The sequence below is a fragment of the Anolis carolinensis genome, chromosome 3 (genome assembly GCF_035594765.1).
Source record: "Anolis carolinensis isolate JA03-04 chromosome 3, rAnoCar3.1.pri, whole genome shotgun sequence".
Classification (NCBI taxonomy): domain Eukaryota; kingdom Metazoa; phylum Chordata; class Lepidosauria; order Squamata; family Dactyloidae; genus Anolis; species Anolis carolinensis.
In genome coordinates, this window is record NC_085843.1 from 188,939,995 (window position 1) to 188,958,346 (window position 18,352).

Consider the following 18,352-nt stretch of genomic DNA (forward strand, 5'->3'; position numbering starts at 1 on the left):
ACCTAAGTAACTTTATAGACAGTAACAAAAACATTGAAATAAAGTGTTCCTGTACCTTGCCTTACTGATTAACAAAAATAGGGACTCTAGTCAAGAAATCATAAAACTTTTTAGACTTGGAAAGGCAGCAGTGAAGGAAATAGAGAAGATCATGTATAAAAACATCATTAAATACAAAAGTCAGAATCAGCCAGGCCATAGTCTTTTCAATTTCTATGTATGGCTGTTAAAGCTGGACAGTGCAGAAAGCTACAGAAAGAAACCTAATTTGTTGGAAATTGGGAGCTGCAGAGATCTACAGATACCATGGGCTACTAAACAACAAATGAATGGAGCTTAGCAGAAATCAAACCTGAACTCTCACTAGAAGCAAAGATGGCTAAACTAAGCCTGTTATATTTGTCAGAACATGAGACAACATGACTTGTTGGAAATGATGATAGTTCTCATTAAGGTTGAAGTAGGAAAAGGGCGAGACTGCATTACAAGTGCATTAACTGAATCAAGGAAGCCACAAACTTTCATTTCTAAGACCTGAGCAGGACAATTCATGATTGGATATGTGAGGTTTGCTCATTGATAGGGCCATCATAAACAAACTTGATGGCAAATAACAACAAATGAAGGCAAGAGAATGAGCATCAGAGGAAGAAAGAAAAGCAGAACATATGAGTAAAGCAGAGAGAGCAATGCACACAAGTAAGGTAATAAAACCCTGTATTTGCTGGTCCTTAATTGCTGTGTGTTGTGCTGCTGAGGGCCGGGTGAAGGAGAGCATCAAGGAGTTAGAAGGCTACAAACACTGGACAAAGGGTACTGAAGCCACAAAAGGAAACTAAAAGAGGGAAATCTTTAAAATAAATAAACTGATGTTTATTTAATTTGGGGGAGTACCAGGTAGAGCAGGCACTGAAGTCAAAAACACCTAGGGAGCCACAAGTTGTGCAGGACTGAGGTAGTGAGAAAAGCATTCCTGATTTATTTATCGCGTCAGAAGTGAACTGAAGATACGGTTATAATGTATTTTAAAAAACCCACAAACAACATTAAAAATTTGACATTATACTACATTTCTTTTGACCAGAAGCTGGCCTCTGGTGTCACTGTGAGAAAGTCCTCCATTGTGCATGTGGCAGGGGTCATACTGCATTGTAATAGATGATGGTTTGCTCTTCTCCACTCTCGCATGTCGTGGACTCCTTTGTAGCCACATTTCATATGATTACCTCTGCATCCTGTGGTGCCAGAGCCCAGTCTGTTCGGCACCTTCCAAGTCGCCCAGTTTTGTGTGTGCCCAGGAGAGAGTCTCTCATCAGGCGTCAGCCACTGATTAAGGTTCCGGGTTTTGGCCTGCCACTTTTGGACTCTCGCTTGTTGAGGTGTTCCCACAAGTACCTCTATAGATCTCAGAAAGCTGTTTCTTAATTTAAGGTGTTTGCATGCTGGCTGATATCCGAACAGAGGATTAGCCAGAGATGTCAATGCCTTGGTCCTTGCATTAAGGTAAAGGTAAAATCCAGTCGTGTCTGACTCTGGGGGTTGGTGCTCATCTCCATTTCTAAGCCGAAGAGCCGGTGTTGTCCGTAGACACCTCCAAGGTCATGTGGCTGGCATGACTGCATGGAGCTCCGTTACCTTCCCGCCGGAGCGGTAACTGTTGATATACTCACATTGGCATGTTTTCGAACTGCTAGGTTGGCAGGAGCTGGAGCTAACAGCGGCCATTCATGCTGCTCCCAGGGTTTGAACCTGGGACCTTTCGGTCTGCAAGTTCAGCAGCTCAGCGCTTTAATGCACTTTGCAACCGGGGCTCCGGTCCTTGCATTACAGGCTGCTAATTCCCAACGGATGTCAGGTGGTGCAATACCGGCTAAACAGTATAATTTCTCCAGTGGTTTGGGGCGTAGACATCCTGTGATAATGTGGTATGTCTCATTAAGAGCCACATCCACTGTTTTAATGTGGTGAGATGCATTCCATACTGGACATGTGTATTCAGCAGCAGAGTAGCAAAAGGCAAGGGCAGATGTCTTCACCGTGTCTGGTTGTGATCCCCAGGTTGTGCCAGTCAGCTTTCGTACAATATTATTTCTAGCGTCCACTTTTTACTTGATATTCAAACAGTGCTTCTTATAAGTCAGAATAACTTCGAGGTATTTTGGTGTGCTGCAATGCTCCAGTGGTATTCCTTCCCAGGTGATCCTCAAATCCCGAGAGGGATTCCTGATGGAATGATAAGAATGACAGTGGGCTGCCGGATTGCTTAATGTGAATATGAATATGATAACGGAGGACCTGTTGCAATAGGGCTGCATGCGGTTGCATCCTTGGTGTCTGAAAGAGTTGAGCATGTGAGTGCATGTCAAAGTATAACAACATTTTTTCACGAAGCGGAATATTAATAAATTGTTTTCTTTTGTGTTTTTGGCATTCATGTTCATAAGAATTACTTGACTCAAATTCTTTTTCATTTTTATTGGAAAATATCTTTAAGGTTTTTCTATAGCATTCAGTCTTTTTATTAAAGCATTTGAAGCCACGTTGGGGGGTGGTGATGATGGAGAGAGAGAAAGGCATTTGCTCCGGGAGGAAGAGATGCAATTTTTCAAACCCCCTCTGTCAGCCTGTGGAAGTGTCCATAGCTAGGGTTTCCATGATGCTTGGTCACTAAATGTGGAGGTTGCACTATACAAGAGCTAGTTCCAGTTATCATGGCCTCATTTTCGGCCATTTTTCGAGCCAGTTCTCTTGACATAAAGCCATGCTGAAGCATTTTAAAGTGTTCCTTTTGACTTTCTTCCAGCTTCCTCCAATGCTCCTCTTGCTTACATCTCTGTAGAAGCAAATTATACATTTCAAATAAGATAAAAAATTGTATGGTCCCATCTGTCAATCCAACACTAGTTAATTTATGAAGGCTAGTTATTTCCTTGAGCACCTTTTTTGTCCCATGACATATGGACATCAGATGTCATTCTTTTTAAGGGCCCTTCCACACAGCCATATAACCCAGAATATCAAGGCAGAAAATCCCCCTATATGTGCTTTGAACTGGATTATATGAGTCTACACTGCCTTATATTCCAATTCAAAGCAGAATTTTATTCAGCTGTGTGGAAGGGGTCTTAGTTTGTATTCCATATGAGGCATGTGACCCATGCAGTCCTTTTCCACATCACAAATGACTCCCTGACCCCTGCATAACATTCTCACTGTACTACAGGGGCTACTATGGGAAGAAGGGGCAGGGAAATCTGATTCTAGCAACCCTGGTGCAACACCTTAATCCAAATCTAACACATTGTCTTATTGATTGTGCGAACTTAAGTAAATAATACTTTCTACTTTAAAAATGGCACTTTTGGGCCGGGGATATAAACAAGGTTTAAAACATGCATATCCTGTTCTAGAATGCAACTACACCCTTTATTGAACACTTGTATAAAAGTAACTGGTGGCTTATGGCTCCAATGTCAATGGAGCAATGAATCTATTTTGGGTTATAGTTCAAAATTTAAAGCAACTATCAACGGTGCTGAACTGCTAATTTAAAGTCTGGATTGTAACTCAGAGGAGTTCACCACTGTACCAGCAATGCAGGAATCCTACACAATGAGATCAATTTCCTTCTAATAGGAATCACAATGTGCTTCCAGATAGCTCCAAGTGCTATCAATCAAAAAGTTTTCTGCAACAATTCTATTTTTTAGCACAAATGAAAAAAGAACACAAAAAAGTCAAACTCCTGTTCTATGGTTCTTTGCAACCTCCTTAAAGCATTATTGTGTAAAAACAAAATCAAACAAGGCATTCAGTTGAAAAGCAAAGAGATGTATATATTTTCAGATTCAAAAACTGACAAATGAGTATCAAAGAAAGAGAATAAAAATGCTGCTTGAACCTGGAAGGATAAACTAGAGGTACTTCAGTTAACTGATAAAAACCTTGTGATTTTGGTGACAAAAATTCCAAGTTATTGTCACATACATCTAATTGTTATCATTATTGTATGACACAGCAAACAAGATATATATGCTGCATTTCGTATCACAAAATCACAAGTCGAACACTTCCCAAGTGTCTAGGACTGTGTGACGTATTTTTGGATGATGCGTGCAGATCCTAGTAGGGTGGCCTTTTGCAGTTGACAGATCGTAATTTTGTCAATGTCAATTGTTTCCAAATGCCGGCTGAGATCTTTTGGCATGGCATCCAGTGTGCCCATCACCACCAGGACCACCTAAACTGGTTTCTACCAGAGTCTTTGAAGTTCAATCTTGAGGTCCTGATAGTGGCTGAATTTTTCCTGTTGTTTTCGTCAATGCAACTGTCACCTGGGATGGCAACATCAATGATCCGAGCTTCAAAGACTGGCAGAAACCAGTGCAGGTGGTCCCGGTGGTGATGGGTACATTGGGTGCCGTGCCAAAAGATCTCAGCCGGCATTTGGAAACAATAGGCATTGACAAAATTACGATCTGCCAACTGCAAAAGGCCACCCTCCTGGGATCTGCGCGCATCATCCGAAAATACATCACACAGTCCTAGACACTTGGGAAGTGTTCGACTTTTGATTTTGTGATACGAAATCCAGCATATCTACCTTGTTTGCTGTGTCATAAAATAAAATAATAAATCTTTATTTGTATCCCACTTTTCTCTCTAAAACGGGACCCAAAGCAGCTCACTACATTGTGTAAAGGACAATATAAAACAATGTACATATATAAAACACAACCGATAAAACAATTTTACAATCAGAGATAAGTATACATATTTAAAAACATTAATCTAATACAATTATTGCAAGCTACTCAATAAGACAGATGGTAAGGTTAACACAAAAGAAGCTAAATATTTAGTGAACATGATTGAATTAACAAATGAAATATTATATGAAATTGGTATCACCTGATAACATTCTGTCTTCTTACCTTCTGTGATATCCAAGATCTCTTTGCATCCTTATTGAATGTTTCAGATTTATTTTGTGAAGATCCAGGTGGTATTTTACGCTGCATTGACTTTTCCTCTATTTTTTCTTGTAGATCTAAAATCCGTTTATCTTTCCGAATGGTTTCACGTAAAGGTTTTTTTATTTTATTTTCCTCCTGTCTGCAAAGCAAGTTAGAAAACTATGTAAGTAGGCAATATTGTATATAAAATATTGTAACAATGTTCATTTCAAAGTATGAGCTGGCCAAGATTAGGCAATTCAAGTTCTACTGTATCTTTTAGGTATCTTACTGTATCTTTTACTGTATCTAATATGTATCTTTTATAAAATAAATTCTAATATGTGTATTTGTTGTACTTTTACAATGTGTATGTGTTTTCATTATTCTGTAACCAGCCTCAAGTCACGAAGAGAGGCCGTTAAGAAATAAACTTATTATTATTATTATTGACATCAACATAGTAAAACTTCAAATAACAGTACTCACCTCAAGCTGAGAGGTGTAATATAGCTTTTAAAATAAAAATCACATTGGCAACTTATTTGCATCAGCTTCCAGTTACTCCAGTAAATATGTATAAGAAACTGATACAAGTATTGCATTAATTAAAATCACTGAGAAGAAATTCAGCAGATCTAATGGGGGGGGGGGTGTGACCTTTCTCTAACTTCTGTTCTCCTGGCCCTCTGGCTCCCTGGAGCTAGAAAGGAAAGTAAACACACCTTAAAAAATTATTGGTTTTTCCTTAGCTATCTTATGAAAAGGAGGGACAGAAGTGGGAGAGACGTAGGGTGTCACAAACACAAACACATTATTAAGAGTTTAGATTTCAACAACCAACAGGAGAGTCCGCCAAAGTCAAGAGTCCAATATCAGAAAAGTCCAAATTCTGGATTCCCTGGAAGATAAGTCATAATAACGAAAGTACAAACCACAAACAGATAAGGGTGAACCAATGCTGAGTTCCAAATTCAAGTTGGTGAAGCAACAGAGTCAAGTCAAGAACAAACAACAGCCAAGGCCGCAGTCCAGGGTCAGAAATCCCATAGTTCGAAAAGCAACAGAGTCAGAATTCAAGATAAGAAAGAACAAAGCCAAGTTCAGAAGCCGGAAATACTATAACAGAAGGTATGTTCAGCCCTTCATTAACTTGCTCCAAACACTGGGGAATGTCTGTTTCTGCTGATGGCTTGCCTGCCGGGGACTGTTCGCCATGACATGAGGTAACAAGATCTCCAGACATACAAGCCAATTGTCTTAATGAATCAATAAAATCATAGTTATTAAGGGGAAATGAACTATTCTCACTTGTCTCCAATGTTAAGCTAAATTAACAATAGGGCTGTATCCCAGCTCCGCTGGATAGTATCTTTGCCTTGATTTCACCCCTTTACTGCCACACATGGGACCTCCTGTCCTGTTTTGCTCCAGAAACAGCCTTACAACATGAGCAAAAGTAGCCAAAAAAGCTTGACTTCAGCAAAATAATAATAAAAATGCAAACAGCAATAAAGGAAACAGTAGGTAAAGTTCAAAAGCAATGCAAGGTCTTGCAGCAGACGCGAAACAAACGTCTTTGGCAACAAGTCTCGGCAGACAGGAACAAGAGTCTTTGGCAAAAGAGGCTTACATTATACAGGAACAAGAGTCTGTGGCAAGAAGTTTTTCGCAAAGCCAAAACTGTAGCTGTAGCGCAGAGACCAAAACACAAACACACCAAGTAGGTCGGTTGCTGCCAGCGCTGACTATTGGTTTTGCTGCTAATTTTTAGCCCTTATCTCCCAGCACAGATGTTCCTAAGGTGAGGTTTGATTGCTCAGCATTTTTGCTGTGATTCTAGCTGACCTTCTCCTTTCGTCTTTTTCCCGTCGCCGTTCTACAAATGTAGGGACTTGTAGTATGTCTTCCTCGCCTTCTCCTTCCTCCTCAACACTTGGCCCCAAATCCCCAAGTGCTACCTCTTCAGCCTCTTCTTCTACCTCCTCCTCAGAAAAAAAGAGTAGACCACAACACCTCCCATTGCACAATCACATTTTTGCAAAAGGCTTTCTCCACTGTATATACATGTTCACCATATCAGTTAAATGTCTGGTCATATAACCGCCGCTACTGCAGTTCTTATTATTGCCACAATACACATGCATATTTACATACTCACTTAATCAAATTACCTTTGTTTTCCCTTTACTTGACTGTCCACCTGTGCTTCTATTAAGTGAATTTGATAGAGAATTGGGAAAAGAAATGCTAACCTGTGAATAGAGTCTCATTTATCCAACACTCACTTATCTAACATTCTGGATTATCCAATGCATTTTTGTAGTCAATGTTTTCAATACATTGTGATATTTTGGTGCTAAATTCGTAAATACAGTAATTACTACATAGCATTACTGTGTATTCAACTACTTTATCTGCCAAATTTGTTGTATAACATGATGTTTTGGTGCTTAATTTGTAAAATCATAACCTAATTTGATGTTTAATAGGCTTTTCCTTAATCTCTCCTTATTATCCAACATATTCGCTTATCCAACGTTCTGCCAGCCCGTTTATGTTGGATAAGCGAGACTCTACTGTACTCTCAAAAAGACAGCACTGACTTTTTCAGATACCAATATAAACAAGGGGGGTTACCTTTCATAGGAACCATCAGATGACCTAGGTAACCACCTACCAAGTAAGCCTCACCCTTCCACCTCTAATTCCACTGCAATCCCAATTTGGAGGTTAAATCACATGCTTTAAAAATACAGTTCTTCCCCCAGATAGCAGAGAAAACTGAATTTTTTTAAAAAAATTGCCTTAAAGTCCTCAGGCATCAAAATGAATGTTTTCAGATGGAAAAGAGAAGAATATTAGACTGGGTTAGAGATAGGAACATCTTATTTAACATTTGTAGTTTATTACTTACTTACATCATTTATACCCCGCACTTCTCACCCGAGGGGACTCAGGGCGGCTTACAGAAATTGGCAAATTTAATGTGATGTACTGTATATACTCGAGTATAAGCCAATCCGAATATAAGCCGAGGCACCTAATTTTACCACAAAACTGGGAAAACTTATTGACTCAAGTATAAGTCAAGGGTTGGAAATGCAGGAGCTACAGGTCAATTTCAAACATAAAAATAGATATTAATAAAATTACATTATTTGAGTCATCAGTAGGTTAAATATAAAACTGTAATTTAAGATAATAATACTTTAATAAGATAAGAATGTCCAACTCTGATTACCTATATATGCGAGCATAAGCTAACCTGAATATAATCTGGCCAGGACCTTCACTCGAGTATAAGCCAAGGGGAGCTTTTCAGCCCTCAAAAATGGCTGAAAAACTAGGCTTATACTCGAGTATATACAGTAAATTGGTAAAGAAAACATTGCTTTTGATATTTGCTCCACATCCACGATCAACATGATTTACCAATAACTGGAGTATTTGCGGAGAGTACATAGCTAAGTGGCAGAATTGACTGATATTTCCTATAGAACTCCTGCAATCTGTAAGCAATAATAATTAAACATGAATATTCACCAAAATTCTAACTTTTGTCATAATATTAAAATATTACCCACATATTGATAAATAATTATTTGCAGACATGTAATACAAATATTACTGCATATCGAACTAACTTCAAGGTAGCTGCTCTTCCCATTTGTTCTCTGAACACGGAGATCTGTTCCAGTGTGCCCAAAAGAAGCTGTTCCTTCAAGTATTTTTCATGGGTTATCTGATCCCTCTTCTCCTCTTCGGCCTTTTTCTGAGCTTCCTTCAATAAGGCTAATCGTTCTTGAAGTTCCACTATTGACATCTCACCAAGAACACCATGATTAGGGGTCTACAAAAAATAGTAACAGTGATGAAAAATCCTGTACTTTTGGTATGTCTTAATTGATGCACAAGCTATGATTTCATTAGAAATGAGATGGGAACAACTGTGCCTCTCTAGTTATTTTTGACCTATAATAATAATAATAACATTATTATTATTATTATTATTATTATTATTATTATTATTATTATTATTATTTCTATCCTGTTTACCTCTCTTGAAAAGAAACCCGTATTTACTACCAGCACAGCCTTAAAAAAAGAAAGCATCAAGGGACCCTTTTTCTCTCAGTTCATGCCTGCCCATTTCTAATCAGATAAAAGCCTTTAATGATTTTAAGTATCTCTATTATCTTCACCTTATATATAGCTATCTTTTTTCTAAGTAGAATAACCTGAGAAACAGATTCAGCCTAACTTTCTGGACTTCTAAAAGAGGTGTTGGAATAATAATACATATTTAATGTAACATAAATGTGCTCATGAATGCCCCTGGGAGTTCCATCTCACAGAAATTTTAGATCGAAAACACAAGCTTATTCTTAAACAAGGAGCATGGATGACAATCATGACAATTCCCTCACATATATGATACTTTCTAAAATTATGAATCAGAGAAACAGAAATCAATTTTATTTCTAAGGGAAAGTGAAAAATCAAAGGACCCTCCATACTGCCATTGGCTTTCAATTAAACTTCAGCTATAAAACTGACCTCAATCACTTTAACTATTTAATGTTACTGCATCTCATTCTAAATCATTACAGAGAATTGTCTCACTTGACAACGATTCAAGTATAACCAATAAATATATACTATTTTTTATTTGATTATAAACTATGAAATACCTGTGTTAGGTCAACAAATTTACTCTTTATGGATGGCACATATTCAATTGCCCTTATTTGTTGAATGAGTTCACATCTTTTTCTAACTTTTTCTTCTTCTTCTTTAAAAGCCCGAGCAAGGATTTCTTGGCTTTCTTCGGACACTTCCTGAGCTGCAAAAGGAAGGATGGAGGGTTCCCTAAGTAGAAGGTTTTTCACATATCATCTATCTAGATTAATCTTTTACCTTCCTCTTTGCAGACTGATGTATCATTTTCATATGACCCTCATTGTTCCAGAAGCATTGAAGGATTTTACAGAAAAATATATTTTGAATACTCTGAATAAGCTAAAGCTTGTCTAGTCTGAACCAGCATCTTGTTAGTGACATATGCAGATGTAGGGTAATTAAGACTTATGCATGTATTTTGGACATGGTGCAAAGAAATGGAAAGGTCTCTTAATTGTAACTACAATTCTTTGACTGATCATCTTTAAACTAACAAAGATAGGGTTTACAGTGCTTGCACAGTTCATCATTTGGAACTTTCTAGAGCTGTTGTGTAAATTTTTTGGCAGTAGCCCCTCCTCCCTCGGTTCATGTGGCCAGCCTTATTCCTGCTGAAGTCTCAATTCCCTGGATGCTGTAGCAGCACCCGAGAAACTAGGGAGATCTGGACATAATATAGAGAGGGAGGGTGGTTGTTTTGCAAGTTCACAGATGACTTGCAAAGGGTGGCAGTGTTGTCAACATAGAAGGTGAGTATCCATTCAATATAAAGACGATGAAGGTACAAGGCAGGATTCTGCATGAATGCAGGCAAGAAAGTGTCCTGGTTTAGATGAAAACCAATAACCACTTCTGGGGGGCGGGGCGGGATAATTAGTCTCAGTATCACTTTGTCCTTGTGGAACCTTAGGTATGGAGCATCCACCCAAAAGACACAGAGCTCTCCTGCCCTTCTGGTAGATGTTATTGCTATCAAGAAGGCAGTCTTCAAGATGAGAAGATGGATCTTGAGCTTCACGTCACTTGCGTGGGAGATCAGAGCAATAGCCAACAGTTATTAAGCATTTCCAATATGTGAACCATTATTTTGTTTTCCATTGTTTGTTGGCAGATTTTGTTAAAATATTGATGAATTACACCTCTACGGCATGAGTATCCTATCTTTTGGTATCATATATTTTTAGCTATGTTCAGGATTCTGAATGTATTTCTGTCACTTTCGCTCTTGTTTCTTGTCTGCTCTTAACCATTTGAAGACTTTCGTCAGTCATCCAGTCAAGCTTTTATTTCTTTTGTCTGCATATACTGTCTTTTGGAGCCCCCAGTGATGCAGCAGGTTAAACTGCTGAGCTGCTGAACTTGATGACCAAAAGTTATCAAGGTCAGTGGTTTAAATCTGCAGAGCAGGGTAAGCTCCTGCTGTTAGCCCTAGCTTCTGCCAAACTAGCAGTTCAAAAACATGCAAAGGTGTGTAGATAAATAGGTACTACTCTAGCGGGAATGTAACAGCACTCCATGCAATCATGTCAGTTCATGCCTGCCCATTTCTAATCAGATAAAAGCCTTTAATGATTTTAAGTATCTCTATTATCTTCACCCTCCTGCCAACCTAGCAGTTCGAAAACAGGGCAATGTGAGTAGATCAATAGGTACCGCTCCGGCGGGAAGGTAACGGCGCTCCATGCAGTCATGCTGGCCACACTACCTTGGAGGAGCCTATGGACAATGCCAGCTTTTTGGCTTAGAAATGGAGATGAGCACCAACCCCAAGAATCAGACATGACTAGACCTTTACTTTTACCTATACTGTCATTGTGCATTCTTCCCCGATAATGTGCCTTGTCTCAATCTAGATTTTTTTTTGTTCCTTTTCAGTTAGGTTTAGTAGTGCATATCTATTTCTCTATATAGCCTTTAAATCCTAACATCATGAATAGCCCAACAAAACCAAAAAGGATACACATCCTTGGTATAGGTCAGTGGTTCTCAATTTATGGGTCCCCAGATGTTTTGGCCTTCAACTCCTAGAAATCCTAACAGCTGGTAAACTGGCTGGGAGTTCTGGGAGTAGTAGGCCAAAACACCTGGGGACCCACAGATTGAGAACAACTGGTTTAGGTTGTGGCATAGGTCAACTAACAAGATGAACAAAGCTGTCTTTGTCCTATAAGTAGGCCCAAACACAGACTGAAATGGATCCAGATAATCCATTTCATCCAGAAATCCCTGAATCTTGGAGGTCACATTATCCTCCAGAATGCTGCCCAAGAACAGGATATTCTGGACTGACTAATACATGTCCAGTATGGTGGATATGGAGAGATTTTTTTTCCAGTTATGGTCTCATTTAGTCAGGATGGAAACTTGCCTTGTTCCAGTGAGTTATTAACCATTCTATTTGCACATTCAGTCATTCTTCCTCTAGCTACTTTAAAGAGCCAGAAAGCACGTGGATTACTGAATAGTTCCTTCCTCTTCAAGAATTCTGTCCACATCCTCAGACTTAACAGATTGAGATGTATCTAATAACATAGGACATCCACTGGTTTTGTATCAAAATCTTCACAGCAAGTAGTGAATTGTCTGTATGTTGTACTTGTGGGAAGCGTGTAAAAAGCCTCTAACCACACTCAGAACAACTCCATTGATTGACACTGTGCAGTACACTGTACTATGTACATCATAATCTTTCCAGTGAATTCTAGCCAGACTTGCCAGCTTAAGTTCAGGACTCAAGGCTACTCAGAAAAATAAAATATATATGCAACTGTTTTTCTTCCTTTTTCTACTATTCACTTATGCACAGGAGGGAAAAATCTGCTTTCCAGAGTTCAATCTTGGTCTTGGTTTGAAAGAATTCCCCCTTCCTCATAAATCATTCGCTGGTAGCCCTCCTAATCACCAGAGGAGATCCTTCACAAATAACTGTGTCAAGACAGACTCTCGACACATGGACATTTGCAATACCTTTAAATACTTAGTTACTCTTTCACTCCTTAGTAATGTTCCAATGAGTGAACAAGAAGAATAGCTGCTTTTCAGAAAATGTGGAAAAGATATTATTCTACTAATTACCTATCTGCCGTTTACATTTTTGGAGCTTCATTCGTGCTTGCTTCACATTTTTGCGTGCTTCTGTCACCTGCTGCACATTTTTTTGTCTTGCCTTCAGTTCTTTAAGCTGTCTTTGTTCACAATGGTGATTCATTACTTCTTCCTAAACTCCAAAGAAAATTTCAAACTGTAATTCTGTCTAAGCTGCAGAATGTTTCATTTGTCCAAAAGCTGTCTTGTTATTCCCATCCCTCATCACAGCTTGAATTTGGTGCTTGTCAATGTTGGGTTACTCCATGGATTGATTTCATCAATGATTTGTGTTAGGATGAGAAGGCCAACTCAAAATGCTTTTTATATCACTTACAGGATTCTACTGTTATATTATATTGGCTGTGATCCCATAATCTATCAGGGTCATGATAAAAAAGAGAGATAAGGTTGATCTGACATAGCTTAGTATAGATTAATTTGTGATATTGCTGTCCCCAGACCGACTGCTTAACCACTTATTTTTTTAAATTTTGTTCATTATCAAGCTTGCATCATTCAACTCTTCCCATTGCTCAACTCTTTCCAACTCTTTTTTACTCATCCTTCACACCCCCAGTGTTTTGGCGATCCCTACCTTGATGGAACTGCTCGGTAGGCTTAGGAAGGTTTTGAGAAACCCTTTTGATTGTTGCAATTGTCCAAAATGTATGATATAAACCAGCTTATAACATCGTAAATATTGAAGAAAATGCCAGTGGATCTCATTGCCCTACTATAAGGAAAGCCATCTTAATCCTTTTAGCTCAGTGGTTCTCAACCTAGAGTGGTTCTCAGCTCTAGATTATTAAATATGTTCTGTTTCAGAAACTAGAGCTGATATGGTCTAGCCAATACAATTTTCTTAATTAGCCCCAAATAACCAAACCGAATCTAAAGCTGACCAAAAACTGATTTGTAACCCTTTTGGCACTAATGTTGGAGAGTGGTCCCTAGTCAAAGTGGTCCCTGGTCAAGTGGGCCCTGGTCTAAGTAGGCCGTGGTCAAAGTGGGCACTGGTCAAATGACCCTGGTCAAAAAAAGATTGGGAACCACTGTTTTAGCTTCTATGCTGCTATCCAAGTTGTCCACCCATAGAAGTCACAACCTGACAAAATCTGAACAATAGTCTAATACAGTACCATTTCCCTCTCCTGCTCAGCTTTTTTCTGATTTTCTCGAACACAATTCTGACGTGCTACAATAGCTTCCTCATAGCTAAGTTTTCCTTGCAGCCGCCTACATTCTTCTTCTGTTAGCTGCTGGTCCAAATCTTTCTCACGCATTTGCTTTTGCCATTCCAGAAATTCAGATGGATCTCGGGCTCCTCGTAAAAGATGTTCAATTCTATATGGAAAAGAAAATGAGATACTGCTATGTTACCGGATTGGGGTGGGGGCAAGAGAGAAGATACCACAGACTTCCAAAAAGACAAATAAATGGGTGCAAAAGCAGAACAAGCCTGAATTCTCACTAAAAGCTAAATCTAATAAACTTGTTGTATTCCAGCCTGCATCTGTGATGTCAGCTGAGCCTGGGGTTGGGCCTGTTCAGCCTGTGATTGTACCTGTACCTGTCCTGTCAGATGAATCTGGGTTGGGGCCTAGGATTCCCATGCAGCCAGAAGTAAATTATTCTGTACAGCCAGAGTTAGATGAGGCTGCTGTTCCTGAGGATTCTGGGAGCAGGCAAATAATGGTTCCAAGTAGGTAGCTTGAACTGCATTCCTTCCCTTGGCAGATGGGCTTTCCAGTCTTTATAAGAGTAATGAGACTGACAGAAAGAAAGCAATCTGTCAACAGAGAAAGGGGAGGTTTTGAGAAGAAGCAAACGGTTACTAATGAGAAAGGGTTTTGATGAAACTTCCCATGGAAAGAGGCCTTGATTCTAGCTTTAAGATGAACCGCTTCTGAGAGAGAATTCAGAGGTGGTAACTTTGCTCATTGAGAGGATTGATCCAGCTTCATGGACTCTTGTTTCATGTTTCCTATGGACTTTCATGCCAAGTTCATGTAGATCTTGAGTCTTGTTCCAGTTCTTGTCCTGTTCCTGGGTATTTTGGATTACCAAGTCATGTTCCTGAAAGCCTTGCATCTTGAATCTTTTGTTCCAGTTCATGATCTTGTTCTTTGTTCCATTTTTTTACCCTGTTCCTAACATTGACTACCTTGATTGAAGTTTACTCTTGTGTTTGGATTTCTATGGACCCTTTGCTTCAAGATTTTTAAGTGCCTCATACCTTGTGGTTTATAACCTTGTTTTAATGACTCTGAAACTTTGATTTGCTAATGCTTACATATTATCTTCAATAAACAGCTTGCATTGCTTATAGCCTAGGGCTCCAGCATGGTTTCAAGGTGTCTCTGCAGCCTAGGGGTACAACAAAACGGAGCCTTGAGATGATACAGCTCTTTAGAAAAGATGATATTGTTTGAGAACAGAGCGTATGAGTCAAAGAGACCATGGTGAAGAAAATTACATTATGAAAAAGGATCGTTATTTAATTCCTCTAGAAATCTTGACATCATGAGGTTAACAAAAAAAACAAGTGATGTACCTGTTAAGCTCTTGTTCCACTTTCCGCTGATAAAGGACGCCTTCCCTTAAGATGGTAGTTGCATTTAGTTTAACTGGTATACTATCAATCTGTCAAGACATTGAATGCATAAATATTTAACAAAGACAGAATTTTAAAAGGCAGTAAAAATTAAATATATCAAAACATTTGATAGAGTTTTGAGAGTTTGCATAAAATGTTTGGGGGGGAAATCTGCACAAAATGTGCAAGCACATTCTTTAATCCTTAAGTAACCCTCACTGCCAATTGAAAGGATATTTGGTGATGGAGGCTGCTTCTTTGGAGGCTTTTAAACAGAAGCTGGATGGCCATCTGTTGGGGGTGATTTGAATGCGATTTTCCTGCTTCATGGCAGGGGGTTGGACTGGATGGCCCATGAAGTATCTTCCAATTCTAGGATTCTAGGATTCTATTATTTCATTTGTCCCCAGGGTCCCTTTTACACCCAAAAATAGCCTATAAAATGGGAAGTTACCCCCAAAATTTTTCAAGTCTAGCACAAAGCAGATCAAGAGGTACTAAAATAGCCTTTAAATAGGCAACTGTACCACCCTAAGACATCATGTAACTGAGTCTGAATCGACACTACCATACAATCCATATAATCTGGATTCAGAAACTGGATTATATGGTAGATGGGGACTGATTGTTTTTGTGATAACAATCCCTGGATATTTTTTTTTCCAGCTTGGATGTGTGAAGTCAGAAAGTAGGAAATGTGATGAGACTTGTGGGGAGGAAAAAACATGACTACCCGTGAAGTAGATGTACAGTAGTATTTCAAAAGCAAAAGGTTCTCAAGCAGCATGATCTAAGAGTTACTTCTTAACTAAGGGTGCATCTACATTGTCAAATTAATGCAGTTTAAACCACTTTAGCTGCCATGACTCAATGCTATGGAATCATGGGAGTTGTAGTTATTGCCAACTCTATCAATGAGTCCTGGTGCATCACCAAATCACTATTCCTGGGAATTTACTGCAATGAGTTATGGCAGTTAGTGCTGTCGAAAACTGCATTAATTGTATTGTATCGGTTTTACTAAAAACTGTTTTGAGTCTCAATTTTGTAAGGAAAAACTGGGCAATAAATAATAATAATAATAATAATAATAATAATAATAATAATAATACATTCTTTAGTGTAGATGCAACCCAAGTTATCTTTCTACATGCAGGAAATAAGCAAACTGATACAACAATAAAGTTAAAATATTGATTCACATATCCTCCACAAACATATCAATTCGCGTTGAGTATAGTAATGGGGGATGTGAATGATAAGAGTATATTGATGCACTTCCAAAAAAAAAATCAAAATTCTCTTGTTATCTTGAAAGAAGAAACCTTGTTGAGACAAACAATCCCAGTAGAGGAAGCCAATTAAAACAATGCAAAGTCACGATAATTAGGTTGCTCAAGATAGATAAGGTGACTAAACAGAAATAATATTAGCAAAACCAGTTTCTACCCTTAAGATTGGAACTTTCTCTTTAGGAGGATGACATGTTTCCTTACCGGCAGTGTCCTAAGAATTGGCTTCTGGGGTATCATTTTGCCCTCAAACCAAGAAAAGGGGCCAAATGTATCATTGAACTTTTTGCCCATTCTCACAATAAGATGAACTGTGAACTGTACAAGCTAATCCCAGTATTACATTGTACAAACAGGTGGGGTAATGTTCAATAGTAAAAGGTAAAGTTTTCCCCTGACGTTAAGTCTAGTTGTGTCTGACTGGCGGTTGGTGCTCATCTCCATTTCTAAGCCAAAGAGCTGGCGTTGTCCATAGATACCTCCAAGGCCATGTGGCCGGCATAACTGCATAGAGCACCATTACCTTCCTGCTGGAGCGGTACCTATTGATCTACTCACATTTGCATGTTTTCAAACTGCTAGGTTGGCAGAAGCTGGGGCTAACAGAGGGAGCACACCCCGCTCCCCAGATTCAAACTGGCCAACCTTTCAGTCACAAAGTTCAGCAGCTCAGCAGTTTAACCCACTGTGCCACCATTGCACAAACAGGTGGGGTAATGTTCAATAGTGAAATAATAACATTAAGAAGGATGAAACCTTCTTTTGCATAAAATGAACACAACAATCACAGTCAAAGTTAAGGAAATTCTAGACATTTCACTGCTCTACATGTTACCTGTGTCTGAAATTATTTTTCAAATGTCAAAATGTTTCCTTGCAATATGAATTATTCCACTTGCGATGCATCATAATGCACCATATGAACAGAATAGAAACACGCAATGTGCCTTTTTCCAGAAGAGTCTAAAACCTATTTCTAGGGATTCTTCAGATAAAATGTCATAAGAATTCTACTCATCCTTAGACCCCTTCTACACTGCCATATAATCCATATTATAAAAGCAGATAATCCACATTATCTGATTTGAACTGAATTATACGAATCTACACTGCCATATAATCCAGTTCAAAGCAGATATTCTGGATTTTATACGGCAGTGTAGATGGGGCCTTAAAGAGTTCTATTCCTTTCAAATTCAGCTACTGATAACTACCAAATATGAATCCTCAACTCTTTCAGCTTGCCATCCATCCTAAAAATCAACTGCTTGCTGTAAGTTTTTAACTGTTTTATATAATATGTTAAATTGGGTTTTTATATTGGTTTATCATGTTTTACTTGATTATGTATTGTATGTGGATGTATTTGTAATGGTTTTGTATTTTGTAAGCTGCTTTGAGTCCCACCTACAGGAGAAAAGCGGAATAGAAATTAATAATAATAATAATAATAATAATAATAATAATAATAATAATAAGGTAAGGAAACTCACCTTTCCTTTGATTTTCTGAGCTTGAAATTTTTTTTCAGGTTTTAGAATTTCCATTGCAATCTAAACATCATAAAATAATTATTTCACTCTTTTTTCTACGAATTATTTTATTAAAAATTAATAGGCAACCAAGATAGACAAGGTACACACAAAAAACATTGTATGATGTTACATCTGTACTTTGGAATTAAAGATATACAGTCAAAACTAAAGTAATAATAGATGATAATAACTGCAATAAATGTA

At 38.4% G+C, this 18,352-nt stretch overlaps 1 protein-coding gene across 2 annotated transcripts in view; it reads right to left on the reverse strand.

The window, feature by feature from the left end:
- Positions 1-2,460: 2,460 nt before the first annotated feature.
- cfap99 (cilia and flagella associated protein 99) overlaps positions 2,461-18,352 on the reverse strand; it is a 35,856-nt gene continuing 19,964 nt past the window's right edge. For both annotated transcript variants that reach the window (XM_008117726.3, XM_062975972.1), the window contains 8 exons: positions 18,107-18,166; positions 15,280-15,368; positions 13,865-14,069; positions 12,714-12,855; positions 9,650-9,801; positions 8,603-8,808; positions 4,935-5,115; positions 2,461-2,833 (listed from right to left, as the gene is read on the reverse strand). In XM_008117726.3, coding sequence (XP_008115933.1) covers positions 2,606-2,833; positions 4,935-5,115; positions 8,603-8,808; positions 9,650-9,801; positions 12,714-12,855; positions 13,865-14,069; positions 15,280-15,368; positions 18,107-18,166 — 1,263 coding nt within the window. In that variant the 3' untranslated portion in view covers positions 2,461-2,605. The remainder of the gene's footprint in view (positions 2,834-4,934; positions 5,116-8,602; positions 8,809-9,649; positions 9,802-12,713; positions 12,856-13,864; positions 14,070-15,279; positions 15,369-18,106; positions 18,167-18,352) is intronic.